Source organism: Neomonachus schauinslandi, chromosome 1 (genome assembly GCF_002201575.2).
Source record: "Neomonachus schauinslandi chromosome 1, ASM220157v2, whole genome shotgun sequence".
Lineage (NCBI taxonomy): Eukaryota > Metazoa > Chordata > Mammalia > Carnivora > Phocidae > Neomonachus > Neomonachus schauinslandi.
This window is the reverse complement of record NC_058403.1, coordinates 46,049,879-46,064,163: the sequence shown is the minus strand read 5'-3', so window position 1 is coordinate 46,064,163 and position 14,285 is coordinate 46,049,879. Positions and strand designations below refer to the sequence as shown.

The 14,285-nt window shown below is 38.3% G+C and overlaps 2 protein-coding genes across 2 annotated transcripts in view; both read right to left on the bottom strand.

The window, feature by feature from the left end:
• The window catches only part of COL8A1 (collagen type VIII alpha 1 chain), a 160,725-nt gene that overhangs the window by 44,044 nt on the left and 102,396 nt on the right, over window positions 1–14,285 (bottom strand). The window contains 1 exon segment of the mRNA XM_021692326.2: window positions 11,893–12,013. The gene's annotated coding sequence lies outside the window, so the exon portion shown is untranslated.
• Window positions 1,775–2,095, bottom strand: LOC110582341 (protein yippee-like 5). The gene has a single exon (XM_044913963.1). It carries the CDS (start codon window positions 2,093–2,095, stop codon window positions 1,775–1,777), a length of 321 nt encoding a protein of 106 aa, XP_044769898.1.

Below are 14,285 nucleotides of genomic sequence, written 5' to 3'. Positions count from 1 at the left end.
CTCTTTCTTTCTTTCTCTTTCTTCTTTCTTCTTCTTTATTGTAGTAAGAACAGATAACATGGGATCTACCTTCTTAATAAATTTTTAAAGGTATAGTACAATATGGTTAACAATAAGCACAATGTGATCCAACAGATCTCTAGAACTTACTCATCTTGAACAACTGACACTTCATACACATTTGGTAGCAACTTTCCATTTCCTCTTCCCCCCAATCCCTGGCAACCACCATTCTATTTCTGCTTCTATGAGTTGGACTATTTTAGATACCTAGGAAATGTTCCTGAGATGTCCCTTTCTCACACAGCCAGTGCATCAGCGAGTTTTAGGACCTCTCCATAAGGAGGCGTCCTGAGCCACTGCTAAGATGCCATCCTGTTTTGCCTGGACCATTGTTATAACCTCCTCACCGGAGTCCCTGCCTCCACTTTGCTCCGGTCTAATCTGCCCAGAGAAATCAGAATGATGACTTAATGATGTAGACCAGACCCTGTCAAAACCATCCCATGCCTCCCTACTGGATTCCTGTGAACTCTAAGTTGCCTCCATAGCCCGCAAGGCATGCATACTATGGCCCTGCCCTCTTCCCGGACACCATCTTGTCAGTGCTCTGGTCGGTGGTCTCCTTGCTATTCTGGAACCAGCCCAGATGGCTCCCAACCCTGGGACTTTGCACTTGCTTCTCTCTGTGCCTGAGCTCCCTTTCAGATCTCTGCACAACTGGCCTCCTTCAGACCTCTGATCAAATGTCGTCTCAGAGAGCTCTGCCTGCATCATTCGATTTAAAGCAGTGCTCTCTACTCCTATGGTAATGGTTTTTCTTCATTACCAGACACAGTATTACATATTTATTTTTTTCTTGTTTATTGTGTTCTCTTCAACTAGATGGAATTGTTAGCTCTGAAGCTGGAATGTCATTTCTGACCTCATTCACTGCTAAATCCCCTAAACTTAAAACGGTGCCAGGTGCATAGTAGATTTTCAACACATGTTTGTTCAGTGAATTAATACTTTTTCCCCCCCCAAACTATTACTTTATTTATATTACTATGTTTAAGTTACATGGAAAAGACAACCAAGCAGTTCTGCCCCATTTCAGGAAAAGTTTTCAATCAACACCAATTATGTGGTGACAAATAACCAGGAATGGTGACATCTTTGGGTCAAGACTGACAAGGAAGGATGGGCTCTGGTGCTGACACTTCTCCAGAAGGAATACGGCACAGTGGCCGGCACAAGCCAGACCAACACGGAACCTTAGCGCTGGTCACAGAGTCGGGTCTCTTCCCTGAAGCTAGCGAATCAAGTCAAATAACTGGGTTTAAAAAACATTTTTCTTAAAGGAAGCACAAATAAGTTTAAAAACCATGGTCTTGACACATTTTCCTTTCAAAATTTACATAAAACACGCTTTTCCACTCTAACAGCCCAGATTTTTTTTTCCTCACATAGCCCATCATGTAGCTGCAGATAGACTATTCCGCCTCAAGATGTAAACATAGGGGAAAAAAAATTAACGGCATCTGCATAATATTCTCTCTACACACTGGAAAATTGAAAATTAAAAAGAAGAAAGAAAGAAAGGAAGAAAGGTTCCCTCTTAGATTCTCACAACCTCTTGTTCCGCAGTTCATGAATCTGACCCTGATGCTAAGGTGACAGTGTATGTAAGTAGATTTTTGTTTTCCGTGAAGGAGACCTGGGAAAAGATGGAGTTATCTCTTTCTCTTCAAGAGTTATCAGATAGTACGTGCTCTTCGAAGCCCTCACTCTCTCATACTAGAGCGCGTTCCAGGATCGCACGGCCTTCCTTAGAGCGCTGGCTGTCTTCAGTGGCGAGCTCATAGATCCATCCCAGTTTGCTATTGCAGTTCTTGCAGCTCACATCTCGAACCATGTGGCGGCCAGTGAGCATGACCCAGTGTTGAACTTCACTGTACTGCAGGTTAACTACCTTGTGAAAAAGAAATGCTCTGCCAGTGGCTTCCGTGAACCGAGTGGAGATGAGCTCTGAGCGGTTGGTCAGGAGTGTATCGCAGTTTGCACAAGAGAACAGACCAGTACCACTGATATGATCGAGGAAAATTCTGCCCATTTTTATAGCTGAAGGCTCTTCGCTCCTCAGCTGGGATGAAGCGAATTAATACTTTTTACTATGCTTAAGGTCTAATTAATCTTTTACTTCTACCATATTTGTACAAGGAACTTCTTTCTAATTCAAAGTATCAGGAGGTAGTCATCCTGTATCAAGATTGTATTGTTGAAAGAAACTATAATTGTGGGGCCAACAGAGACCTAAAAATTGAGATATATGGACCTTCAATGATTCACTTATTTTTTTGAAGCTGTTTAAAATTTCTGTGCTTCAATTTCCTTAATTTCTCAAATAAGGTTGATAATAAACTTTATCTAGCTTAATTCTGAGTTTGCTGTGCAAATACTTGGAATGACATAAAAAATCTATTAAAGCGAGATAGTGATATTTTACTCTACTATATTTTATTACCCTTTATTTCTATAGCTCTGTCTACGTGTTTATTTTCCTTCATTATCAAGAATCTTTATATCAGCAGATCTTAGCATATTATAAATACACAATAAAAAGAAACCACTAGTGCTTTGTTTTGGTAACCATTCTGTAGTGTTTGGGTTATTGATGTAAGAAATAGTTTAGTAACACAAGTCTTAGATAAGAAGCTAAAAGAATTAGCAAGGACCAGGTTTTTAAATCCAAGCAAATCTCTGATAAAAGAGTCTGAAGTGAGGGGGGTTGAACTTGAGTCCACCAGCAAAGATGTGAGTTTTCTGCAAGAGCCCTTTGGTGAGGACTCTTGGGAGGTCGAAACAGGCAGGAGTGCAGGGTTCAGGTGCACAGGCCAAGGGCAGCATCCAGGAAGACAAGAGAAACATACATCTCCCTGGGTGAGCTCTTCACTGCAAATGCCATGAGTGTTATTATTTACTGTGCTTCTGGACAAGAGACCAGAATATCGAGTCTTCTGTCCTGGCATATTTCCCACCCGTTGGACCATTTAAGAAAACCCCATACAGTCACTGCCCATCCTCTCTGTATTTGCTCTTGTGATCACATAACTGGATAACTCTAACTCTACAATTCAATCTGGTTTGAAAGAACTCCCAAACAATGTAAATTACATTTTAATTTTTTCCCTACTTTATAGAAAGTGGAGCCCAGAGAGGTTAATCGAGTTGTCCAAGGCTGCGTGACAAGTTGGAAGTTGATTCCAAGTTGTTGCTCTTTTTGTGTAGGTAGAAGCATGTCTTTATCCACATGAATTGATTTCATTAGGAAGAATCAGAAAAAAACTCATTGCTTCAGTATGTATTTTATGAGTTTTTTCAGACATTGACCTGGGACCTCATAACTATTTACAAGTAACAGTTGTTTTGGTAACTGTTTTAAATTGCCAGTATAAGAAAGGCTGGCCAGAGTAATCTCTCTCCGGGAGCTGTCTAGGTTCAAGTCCAGCTGTAGGGCTTTACTGTTTGGGCAGCCTCAGGCAAGGTCCTTACATTTTTTTGTATCTTGAGGTTATATTTCCATTCTGGGAATATGTGGATAATACTTGTATCTGTCTCATTGGGTTGCTCTGCATAACTGAACATATATAAAGTATTAGAGCAGTGCCTAGTACATAGTAAGTGATATACACATATTTATTTTTATAGTACCTAGATACAAATGTGGACAGTACCAGAGTACATTAGAGCTTATTCTTAAGGGTTCTCATCTTGAACATAGTTCTGTAAAAAAAAGAAGCCGTGTCCAAAAGAAAGCACTTCATTGTCGTCTCTAGATGCAGTAATTCAAAGCCATCGCTAGATGGCACCAGTAATGCGTTGTAACTTCAGCAGCAGTGGTTTTAGCAAATGGGTCAAACCTGGGAATCTATTTTCTGTGCCTCACAGCATTGAGAACTCAGGTTGCCTCTTCCCCACAAGGTAGGCCTTTAACAGAACTGTTTTGTTCAGCAAAGTTTGCTTTCTGTGGCCGCTCTTGGGACCTACCCACAGGCTCCCAGTCCTCCTGATGGTAGCCTCACAGAAGCCTGGGTTTCGGTGCCTCCATCCCTTGTGAATTTGCATATCAGGAGTGCTCTTGGCCAGGTGACTACTGGACAAGGTCAGAATCCTGTGTTAAGATTAGTCAGTGGTTCTCCGAATGTATCGTTTCAGCATCACCTGGGAACTTGTTAACATGTAAATAGTTGGTCCCCATCTCAGACCTGCTGACCAGGAATCAGTGTTTTAACAAGCCCTGCTGATGATTCTGATGTCTGCAGAAGTTAGAGAACCACTGAGATGAAGCAATGTTCAGCATCATATACATGTTGGCACTGGGTGGATCCTCAGAGAATATTTTGTACAACCCTCTCATTTTGTTGAGAAGGAAACTGAGTCCAGAGAAGTTAAATGACTCATTGGAGACCACAGGGTTAGGCTTGTGGCAGAGCCAGGTCCCAGGGCTGCCAAGTTGCATCCTCCAGCTTTTCCCACCCTCACCCAATTTCCCCCTCACAACTAAGGCTACCAAGTACATATTCTAGCCTGATTCCTACTCATGAAGGAAAAAAAACTTTATCTTTTTATACAGGAGTGGATTCATTCATTACAACTGACATTTCTACAGGGAAAAAAAATGAAGTGTGAGGCGCACGCGTGTGTGTGTTGGAAGAGTGTGTGTGTGTGTGTGTGTGTTGGAAGTGAGGGGGATCAAGTAAAAAAAAGTCACATTCTCAGTTGCTAGGAGAGGCAGTTATGCAGGATACCCTGGGAAACAGGTAAGTGCAGCCAAGACAGGCAAAGGCATTAGGGAAGACATGTAAGAGGAGGAAGCTTCGGGGCTGAACTTTGTGGGTGATGGGTAGGAGTTCACCAGGGAAAGCAGGGAAAGGATATTCAAAAAGAGAGCTCAGCATGTGCAAGGCGTGGGGTCATGAAACAGTGTGGCGAATCACGAGAGTTTGGTTTGATGGTGGGGTAGGGTGTATGTGGAGGAATTACCATGTTATAAATAATAATGACATTACTACTACTACTAATTGCTGACACTTACTGAATATTAACTATGCACCAAGTACTGCACTAAACATTTTACATCTACTATTAATTTAATCCTTAAACAACTTTTGTGAGTGTCTACTCTTATTCCTATTTCATAGATGCCAATAGAAACACATGTACTGTTCTATTTTCCTTAAAATCAAGTGTTACTATTTTCCATTTCTTAGACAGACACTGAACTTGGAAAAAGAGCCTTGATATTTACTTGTTCCACAATGATCTCCATAATGCATAGTATATATTTTTGAGGTAAGAGGAATATGTTTTTAGTACATATATTTTTTTTATAAGCCTATTTTTCTTTTTTTTAAAAGACTTATTTATTTGACAGAGAGAGACACAGCGAGAGAGGGAACACAAGCAGGGGGAGTGGGAGAGGGAGAAGCAGGCTTCCTACTGAGCAGGGAGCCCTATGCGGGGCTCTATCCCAGGATTCCGGGATCATGACCTGAGCCAAAGGCAGACGTTTACCAACTGAGCCATCCAGGCGCCCCAAGCGTATTTTTCATAAGTGCCTAAAATCAGGAGGATTTTGACAGCCTTTCTTTTTTTTTTATTTTTTTTATTATGTTATGTTAATCACCATACATTACATCATTAGTTTTTGATGTACTGTTCCATGATTCATTGTTTGAGTATAACAACACCCAGTGCTCCACTCAGTACGTGCCCTCTTTAATAGCCATCATCAGGCTAACCCATCCCCCCACTCCCCTCCTCTCTAGAACCCTCAGTTTGTTTCTCAGAGTCCATAGTCTCTCATGGTTCGTCTCCCCCTCCGATTTCCCGCCCTTCATTTCTCCCTTCCTACTATCTTATTTTTTTTTTTTAAGATTTTATTTTTTTTATTTATTTGAGAGAGAGAGAATGAGAGACAGAGAGCATGAGAGGGAGGAGGGTCAGAGGGAGAAGCAGACTCCCCGCCGAGCAGGGAGCCCGATGCGGGACTCGATCCCGGGACTCCAGGATCATGACCTGAGCCCAAGGCAGTCGCTTAACCAACTGAGCCACCCAGGCACCCTCTTATTTTTTTTTTTAACATATAATGTATTATTCGTTTCAGAGGTACAGGTCTGTGATTCCACAGTCCTACACAAATCACAGCACTCACCATAGCACATACCTCCCCAATGTCTATCACCCAGCTACCCCATCCCTCCCACCCCCCACCACTCCAGCAACCCTCAGTTTGTTTCCTGAGATTAAGAATTCCTTTCTTTTTTTAACTCAAGGAATGAATGTCTCATTATTCTTTGGTCTATCAGAAACTCTGGAAGTAGCCAGGTTTTCATGATAATAGATGATTTGCGTTTGAAAAGTGGCAAAGAAAGCTCATGTCAATGATTTGACTCACTGAAGAAAGGAAGCTAAGTAATGACTGAGTGATCTGGTCTGAAATCATTGGCTTGGTTATATTTTTGGTTTAGACTGTGTAAACATTCTCTATGAATGTGCTTTTCACATATTAAATGGATATCAGTCAATATTAGCATCTCTCCTTCCTTGCATGGGAGTACCCACAACCAAACTAAAAACTCAAGTTATAAAGTTCTGGTAGGATTTGGAATACCTAGCTCTTCTTAGGTAAGCTTCCAGAAATTCCTGGAGTCTTTGGGATACTTTTCAGTGATTTCATTTTTTTCCTGGGATCATGACCTGAGCCGAAGGCAGACGCTTAATGGACTGAGCCACCCAGGCGCCCCTGCATTCTCCTTTTTCCAAAAAATATTCAAGATCATTTCAGCCCACTTTCCTCCACATGGGTACAATATATAGTGGAAAGCACACCTCTGAAATTCATACCACACTGTTTTGGGAGTTTTGTGCTTTTTTTTTTTTTTTTAACATAAGACCTTTGCTTTATAAACAACAGGCAAGTTTCAACACACTGGGAGCAGCGTTATAAAGATTTCTGTCATAACATATAGAAAAATATTGTAACATAAAGAAAATAACAAAAATTTTTGTTGCAACCTTTAGAAAGTGAAGCGTAACTCCTCCTTCATATAATCTTTGATAGTATGTATTTTTCAAAAACATGTTCACAAGCCTACCAACTCTCTACTCTTTGAAGGCAGAGCTCTGGTCTTATTACCCAATATTCCTTCAATGTCTAGAGCTATTCCTGATCCATTGTGTTTGCTGGATAAACACTTGTGGAACTGAAATGATAAAATAGAATAAATTCCAAATATTTTAATATTTTTGTGATAGGTTGCCTTGTGATTTCTAATAGCATTGCAGTCAGAGACAGCAATGGTTAAGAGCTTAGCTTCTGCTCTCTGCTGCTAATTTTCAAATCCCCAAATGAGATAATCTTGGTCTAACTCTCAGCATAGTGCTCAGTTCACATAATAAATGCCAAGTTGATGTTAGCTTTTAGTTATTTTGGGTATTTTTTTTTTTTTTTTTTTACTATATATATGTCTCCTAAATAAGAACCCATTTTTTCCCTGAGGACTTTCAGTTAGATTTTTCAAAACAGGAATAAGCTCCTTCTTTAGGGGTTATATATAAAGTTGGTAGGGGGAATAAAATATGCCATATTTTATAATAAATTTATATATAATTGCTATTTTACATTGCCTGTATCACCTAATACTCCAATGTCTCATTCACTCATAATGTTTAATGGGAACATATTTTAAAATAAAGTATGCTACAGAGTCATAAATATATTTTATAGTTCTTTCCATGGTCCTTGTACTCCAAGCCTTTCAAGCTTTCAGCAAGTATAACATGACCCCTTTTAATGAATGAGCGATTTGAGGCATCAACTAATGACATCTGACGTTTCCCTTGCATGTGGAAGATACATGAGAATGACCAAATTGCAACTCTGAATCCGCATTGCTCTATGTGTAACAGAATCTTTGGAAATTTGTCTCAGCCACATCAAGACAGATGCATAAACAAGCCTAGTACTGTGAAAAGTCTGAACAATGGAATCCTCTAGTCCAGCTCTATCCAATAGAAACAATGGGAGCTATCAGACAATAGAAACTAAGAGAAACATATATGACTTCACATTTTCTAGGAGCCACATTAGAAAAGTTAAAAGAAACGGGTGAGATTAGTTTTAATATGTTTTATTTAACTCAAGATGTCCAAAATATCATCATCCTCATGTGCAATCGATATAAGAGGTACTGAGATATTTTACGTTCTTTGTGTTTTCATTGAAAGTCTTAGAAATCCTATGTGTATCTTACACTCACAATACATCTCAACTGGGACTAGCCACATTTCAAGTGCTCAAGCCATGTGACTCATGGCTACCATACTGGGCAGTGCTGCTCTAGTCATTTCAGCTTAGGAAGCACCAGAGGGCGGGGGCATGGCGTAGAGGCAAGGAGACAAAGACCAGCTTGGACTACTGTGTGCCTGTTCTTGGCTCTGACATTTGATATTGAAGTGGCTGTGAACAGTGATTTAGTGTCTCTGGGTCTCAAATTTCTACTCCCTGTAATGGAGGTTGTTAGTAGCTGTCATACTCCTTTTAGGAGGCTGGGGGGGGGGGAAGATTAAATAAGATATTGTATGTGTAAGTGCTCTGTTAGATCATAAAGCACCATACATATGTAAGGCATTATTACCCCTGTTATTGTAGATTTACTCTCATGACTTGCCCAAGGCCACATTCCTGGTTGGTAGGAGAATCAAGGATAGAATCTGGAGCTTCTGACTTCCAGCCATCTGCTTCAACTAAAGCTGTTCGTACCAAGCTAGCTTTAAAAAAACAAAACAAAACAAAACAAAAAAACCCTCCAAACCTTTCTACTTCAAAAAAGAAATAAGGAAGAGAGTGTCACTAAGAAGTAAATTCCATATAATAGTTAGGGTCTTCTTGACCACTGTCATAATGTTCTGAAGTTAAAATTATACATATAGGATATTTATATACTTATATATCAGAATTACAACCATCAAGGATTGGACTTTATTGGCTGTCATATAATATAAAACCCCATGTTCTTCAATGTTTCAAACAACTTCTAAATTGAACTGTGGTTTCCCCACTCTATTTACCTCTAAAATATAGTAGAACTGCAAGAAAGCCCTTCTGCAGTGGGCTTGATTAATAAAACAGATATGGATCAATTCAGCAGATTTTCCATGGATAGTTTTGGTTACAGATGTAGTTCATTAATTCCCATGTGTGAGACACCTCTCTAGTGTCAATCCAAGAGACACATTGATCTCTGGACACAAAGTGGGAATAATTCCGTTCAAGCCATACTATTTAAGTGCTTACTGTGCATAAGGCACATTAGATATTTTAATGAGTGAAAGGAGTTTATTTCCATGATAATTGTCTCTTAGAGATATATGTTATTTAACTTGAAGAAAATATGAAAACTGCCTACCAAAATGTCTATGACATATGATTCAGTAATCTGTATTTTCAGAAAGTAAAAAGATGATCAGGAGGGTAGTTCCAGATTATTTAAAAGTAATTTTAAAAAGTGACATTCTTTACTTTTGGAGGACACACAGAGGATTAGTTATCATGACCTATTTCCATGTTTCTAACCGTAAGTCTATCATGGTTTTCATATTTACATTTTTTTTTGTTATTTCCTACATTCATTTGAAATGAATTTCTTCATGGAACTTTAAAATCCACACAAAATGTCTAGAGCCTTATACTATGTGAAATTAGGCACAAACCAAGTTCGTTTTCACTGAGAAGAAACCCACTCAAAAAGTTCTTTATTCTTTTTTCTGTCAAATTCCTTCTTTAAAGTGACTTTCAGCTGGTTACTTTTATTAGAAAACTATCATATACAAGCTTCAGCCTGCCTGAGTTGATGACCATGCTGAATAAATGTAATTTTTATTTTCATTTGTTGAATCATTGTTGTTGACTATTGAATGGAATCGTTTTTTGAGTAACCTTTACATTTTATTGAACTTTTAAAAAATTAAGCTTTGTTTTTAAACTAGGGTGCAAAAGCAATAAAATGTATTTTTGATATTTCCATCATAACTTTATAAGCAATTCCTCTCCTCTACCCTATAATAACCACCTCCTGCATTTTTATGATTTGGTTTAACATTATTATTGTAATTTTTTACTGGGTGAGCCCATCAATGTCCTTGGCAGCAAGATTTCATTACAAGAAATCCAGAAGCTGAGCCTGTAGTTGATTGCAACAATTATAAAATTTCTCTGGATTGAGTTCAGAGCCTTACCCTGACATTATGAATGGAACAGAGTCATACCTCCTTCATCAGCTTTTCCAAAATACACCATTGGTTTGAGTCCTATAAGCTGTTGCTTAAACGGACATCTATTTTTTTATTCAATGGTTTTGCATTATAAATATTTCATTTGATTAACATCTGGCTTTGACGGCATCCAGCCAAAATAATTAGAGGTACCTGTAGTAAAAATGTGATACTTTAGGAAAATCATTTATGTATTTGCATTTCTTCAAAAACTCTGAATGAATTCGTTCTAGACAGGCTGTGGTCCCACAGCATTAGCTGTAGGGCCAGATGCTATGCTTTTCTTTTTGTTCAAGTACACCTTGAGCGAGAATGTAAAAATCTGAGGAATCTTGACTATTCATTCTTCAAATTACTAAATATAATGACATAGACTATGAAAAGCCATTGTACTATTGAATATCAGGAAAGACTGAGTTGGGTGTCCAAAAGTCACACTTAAGAACAGGCAATGGTAATAAGCATAGGATGGCTAAGGTTACTATGAGAAGGGTGTTTTTCCTTTTTCCAATCAAAGTTCTCAAAAGTTAATGATGTACTTTATATTTTAATTGCTTCGACTAAGAGATCAATTAAGGAGTAAGAAATATTGGCATACTGTTGGTTTTTAATTGCGGATATGTTCAATATTGTATATGAATAAAACTGCATTTGTTATATCTTGCTCTGTTTCATACATCCTAGATTGTCATTAGGAAAATTTAGTACATGTCACTTCAGTCATCTGAAAGGAATCATTTCTTCATTTCAGCTCATAACATAAAACTCTAAAGTATCAGCCAGAAAAAAAAAAAAACCAACAAAACCAGCAAAACCTCGGCTCAATTAAGAGAAATTTGATAATGGTAGAAAAGCACATACAGACATGACTGGGAGATGATAAGATTATTTTAATTTTCCCATTTGCATTGGAATTATTTATTTTACAAATCTCCAGATCTTTTATTACTTAAAACCCTCTGCTGAATCATGAAAAGAAGCTTAAGTTAGCAATTTTCCTCTGCAAAATCTAGTTGTTAGCATCTGGTGAACACTTGGATACCTAGTCAGGTCCTATGGAAATAATTATTTTAAGACTCTATTCAACATGCCTGGGCTTAAAAATCAGCTAGAATCACACTCTGCACATGTATTCTACCCTGGAGGATTTTAAAGCCTGGCATTAGCGATGGCCTCCAGGCTTTCTGCAGCAGTGAAGATGGGGTGGGACATGGGACCTGCAGGCAGGCTGGATACCCCAGTGTCTGTTAATGGTCCCTGTGCTCGGGGACAGGGACTTCCATCTGCAGTTGGCTTGTGGACCACCCAGGGCCGGGCCACTGCACCACCCGCCATTGCTTCTCACACTTATATTTATTTTATTTTTTTTAATTAATTTTTTAAAAGATTTTATTTATTTGACAGAGAGACACAGCGAGAGAGGGAACACAAGCAGGGGGAGTGGGAGAGGGAGAAGCAGGCTTCCCGCCGAGCAGGGAGCCCGATGCGGGGCTCGATCCCAGGACCCTGGGACCATGACCCGAGCCGAAGGCAGACGCTTAACGACTGAGCCCCCCAGGCGCCCCTCACACTTACATTTAGACTTGGCCGGCCTGTGGAATCAAGAACCGGTGTCCTTGCTTGTGCCTTCCTGTGAGCACGCCTGCAGCTGGTTTCTGTCTCTTCACCAGATGCTGCTTCACTTCCAGAACAGCTTCTGAGGTAGAAAAAAGAGGATACTTTTACTCAACTGGAAGACAACAAGAAGCTGAGTTGTTATCAAAGTATATTGTTTTGGGGTCAAAGGAGAAATTATATACTAGGAATGTATAAATACATACTTCAATAAAAAATGCTATTATTTACCAAAATGTAAGTGCACATTTAGAAGATATTAGAGATTTCTTGGATAGTGATTAAGAGAGAATAATTTTTTGTGTTTCTATGTATGCAAATATGTACTTATTTATTTTAATACATATACTATAGAGAGTCTTTGTCCAGATAAACAATCTATTGTGTATCTTTATTGCTTTTCATGGTTATATTATGTGTTAAGTTCTCATTCATTTAATTCCCATTAATACAGACTTGAGATAATTTAGAAAGGATTTGGCATTTGTTACAGAGGAAGCAAATTTATGAGGAAGTAATACCTAAGGGAGAAAAGTTAGATTTATTTAAGGAAAGTAAATTTTTCCAGCAACACGTTTCCATCTAATTTGCATACAACAGTATTTGAGGTAGAAATTGTTCTTTGTTATTTATCAAGTCAGATCTGATAGAACTGTAATTTGGCAACATTTTCAGGTTTTCATTTGAGCTTTTGCTGTAATTTAATTAGTTAAATATACTTTATAAATCATCTGTAATTTAGACTTTTTACAAATCATATGGGACTTCTCTCCACGTGAACTCAATTTTCAGAAATTTAACTGTGTTTTGGATAATAGATACCTCTAATTTATTTTGGTATATTTTGTAGGTACTTATTTAGAAATATTCTCTACATTTTTTCCTCAAAAAAGACTTAAACAGGAACAACTTCAGACATTTAAATAAATAAAAAGATTTGAAAGCCCATGATTGGTTGGTTAAGAAGTAAGTGCAGAACTGGGTATCCAATTTAGAATTTCTGCAATGTGATATAAGTGATGTATTCTAGAGTAGTAATATTCAGTAAAACTTTGTGTGGTAATGGAAATGTTACATATCTTACTATTCACAGAGTGAGTGGCCACATATGACTATTGAGTTCTGGAAAGGTGGCTAGTATGAGTGAGGAACTGAGTTTTTAGTTTTATTTCACTTTAATAAATTTCAATTGAAATATCTACTTGTGGCTAATGGAGAGTAGAGATCTGGAGTTTTTCTGTATTCTGTATTTAACATGAAATGAAGAAGTACTTGAATGTCTTCTAGCTGCTGAATGTCTATGAAACACAAGTGTCCCCAAAACACAAAGCCAGGGCTCTGACACGTGTATACAGGCCTGATGGCTGGATGCACCAATACTCTGAACTTTGGCTCAACTTGTGGATATTCAGACACAAGTCTGGGTTCACTGTAGGTGATTTGAGAACACTTTGTCTCTAGAAAGCCGTGGGATCTCAAATGATCTCTGATAATAACATTCAATGATGGTAAATGGACTCAAGGGCTTGACTTTTCCAGTTCGTTGCCTGTATAGTGTGCCTGGCAGTTAATAAAGACAGATGTGAAGGAGATACTGCACAAACAGCTGCCTCCATGAAAAAGAAACTCTTCAGATTCAGACTGGACAGGAGAAATAAGCTGGTAAATACTTTTGTGCCTTTGCCCAAGTTATTCCTCAATAAATATTCATAGAGCACTGCTATGTGCAAGACACAATGCATAAATGTTGAAAAATAATAGAGCCCTCTGCCCTCACGGTGGTTAACTGTATTAGACAATAAGATTTTTTCCAGTGTCTTCTTCCAAAATCCATTTTTTTCCTGGATATGGTGAAAATAAAATAGGAGAAAGATACACAGGATGGACAGAAATGCTGAGGATCACTATCATGTGCGTATCATACATCTTATTCCTTTTACATCTCTCTGCACTTTTCACAGTTCCGCACCCAGATAGATGACAAAACCAGTTTTTGAAATGCAACTCTGGAAGCAGTGAAAATAAAAGACAAGACCCCAATGACGTTTTTAGAACATGAGATGAGTAGCATCATTTAGCATTTACTGAGTGTTTACAACATGTTTAAAATGAGTTCTTTCCTCTCTAGTAGCCAGAAGAACGTCCTTTAAAATAATTACTACTTTTTTGTTGCTGTTATGGGATGCCGCTTTTTTTTCTTTGCCAATTAAAACACTGTAAGAGAGAGTGCTACCATCACCACTTAAAAATAAATCAAATTATTCAATATTCAAACATGATTGCAAGACCTGAAAAGAACTACCAACTACACAAGCCAAAAGTAGCTCATTGTATTTTAGTTCATTTTGGAAGAG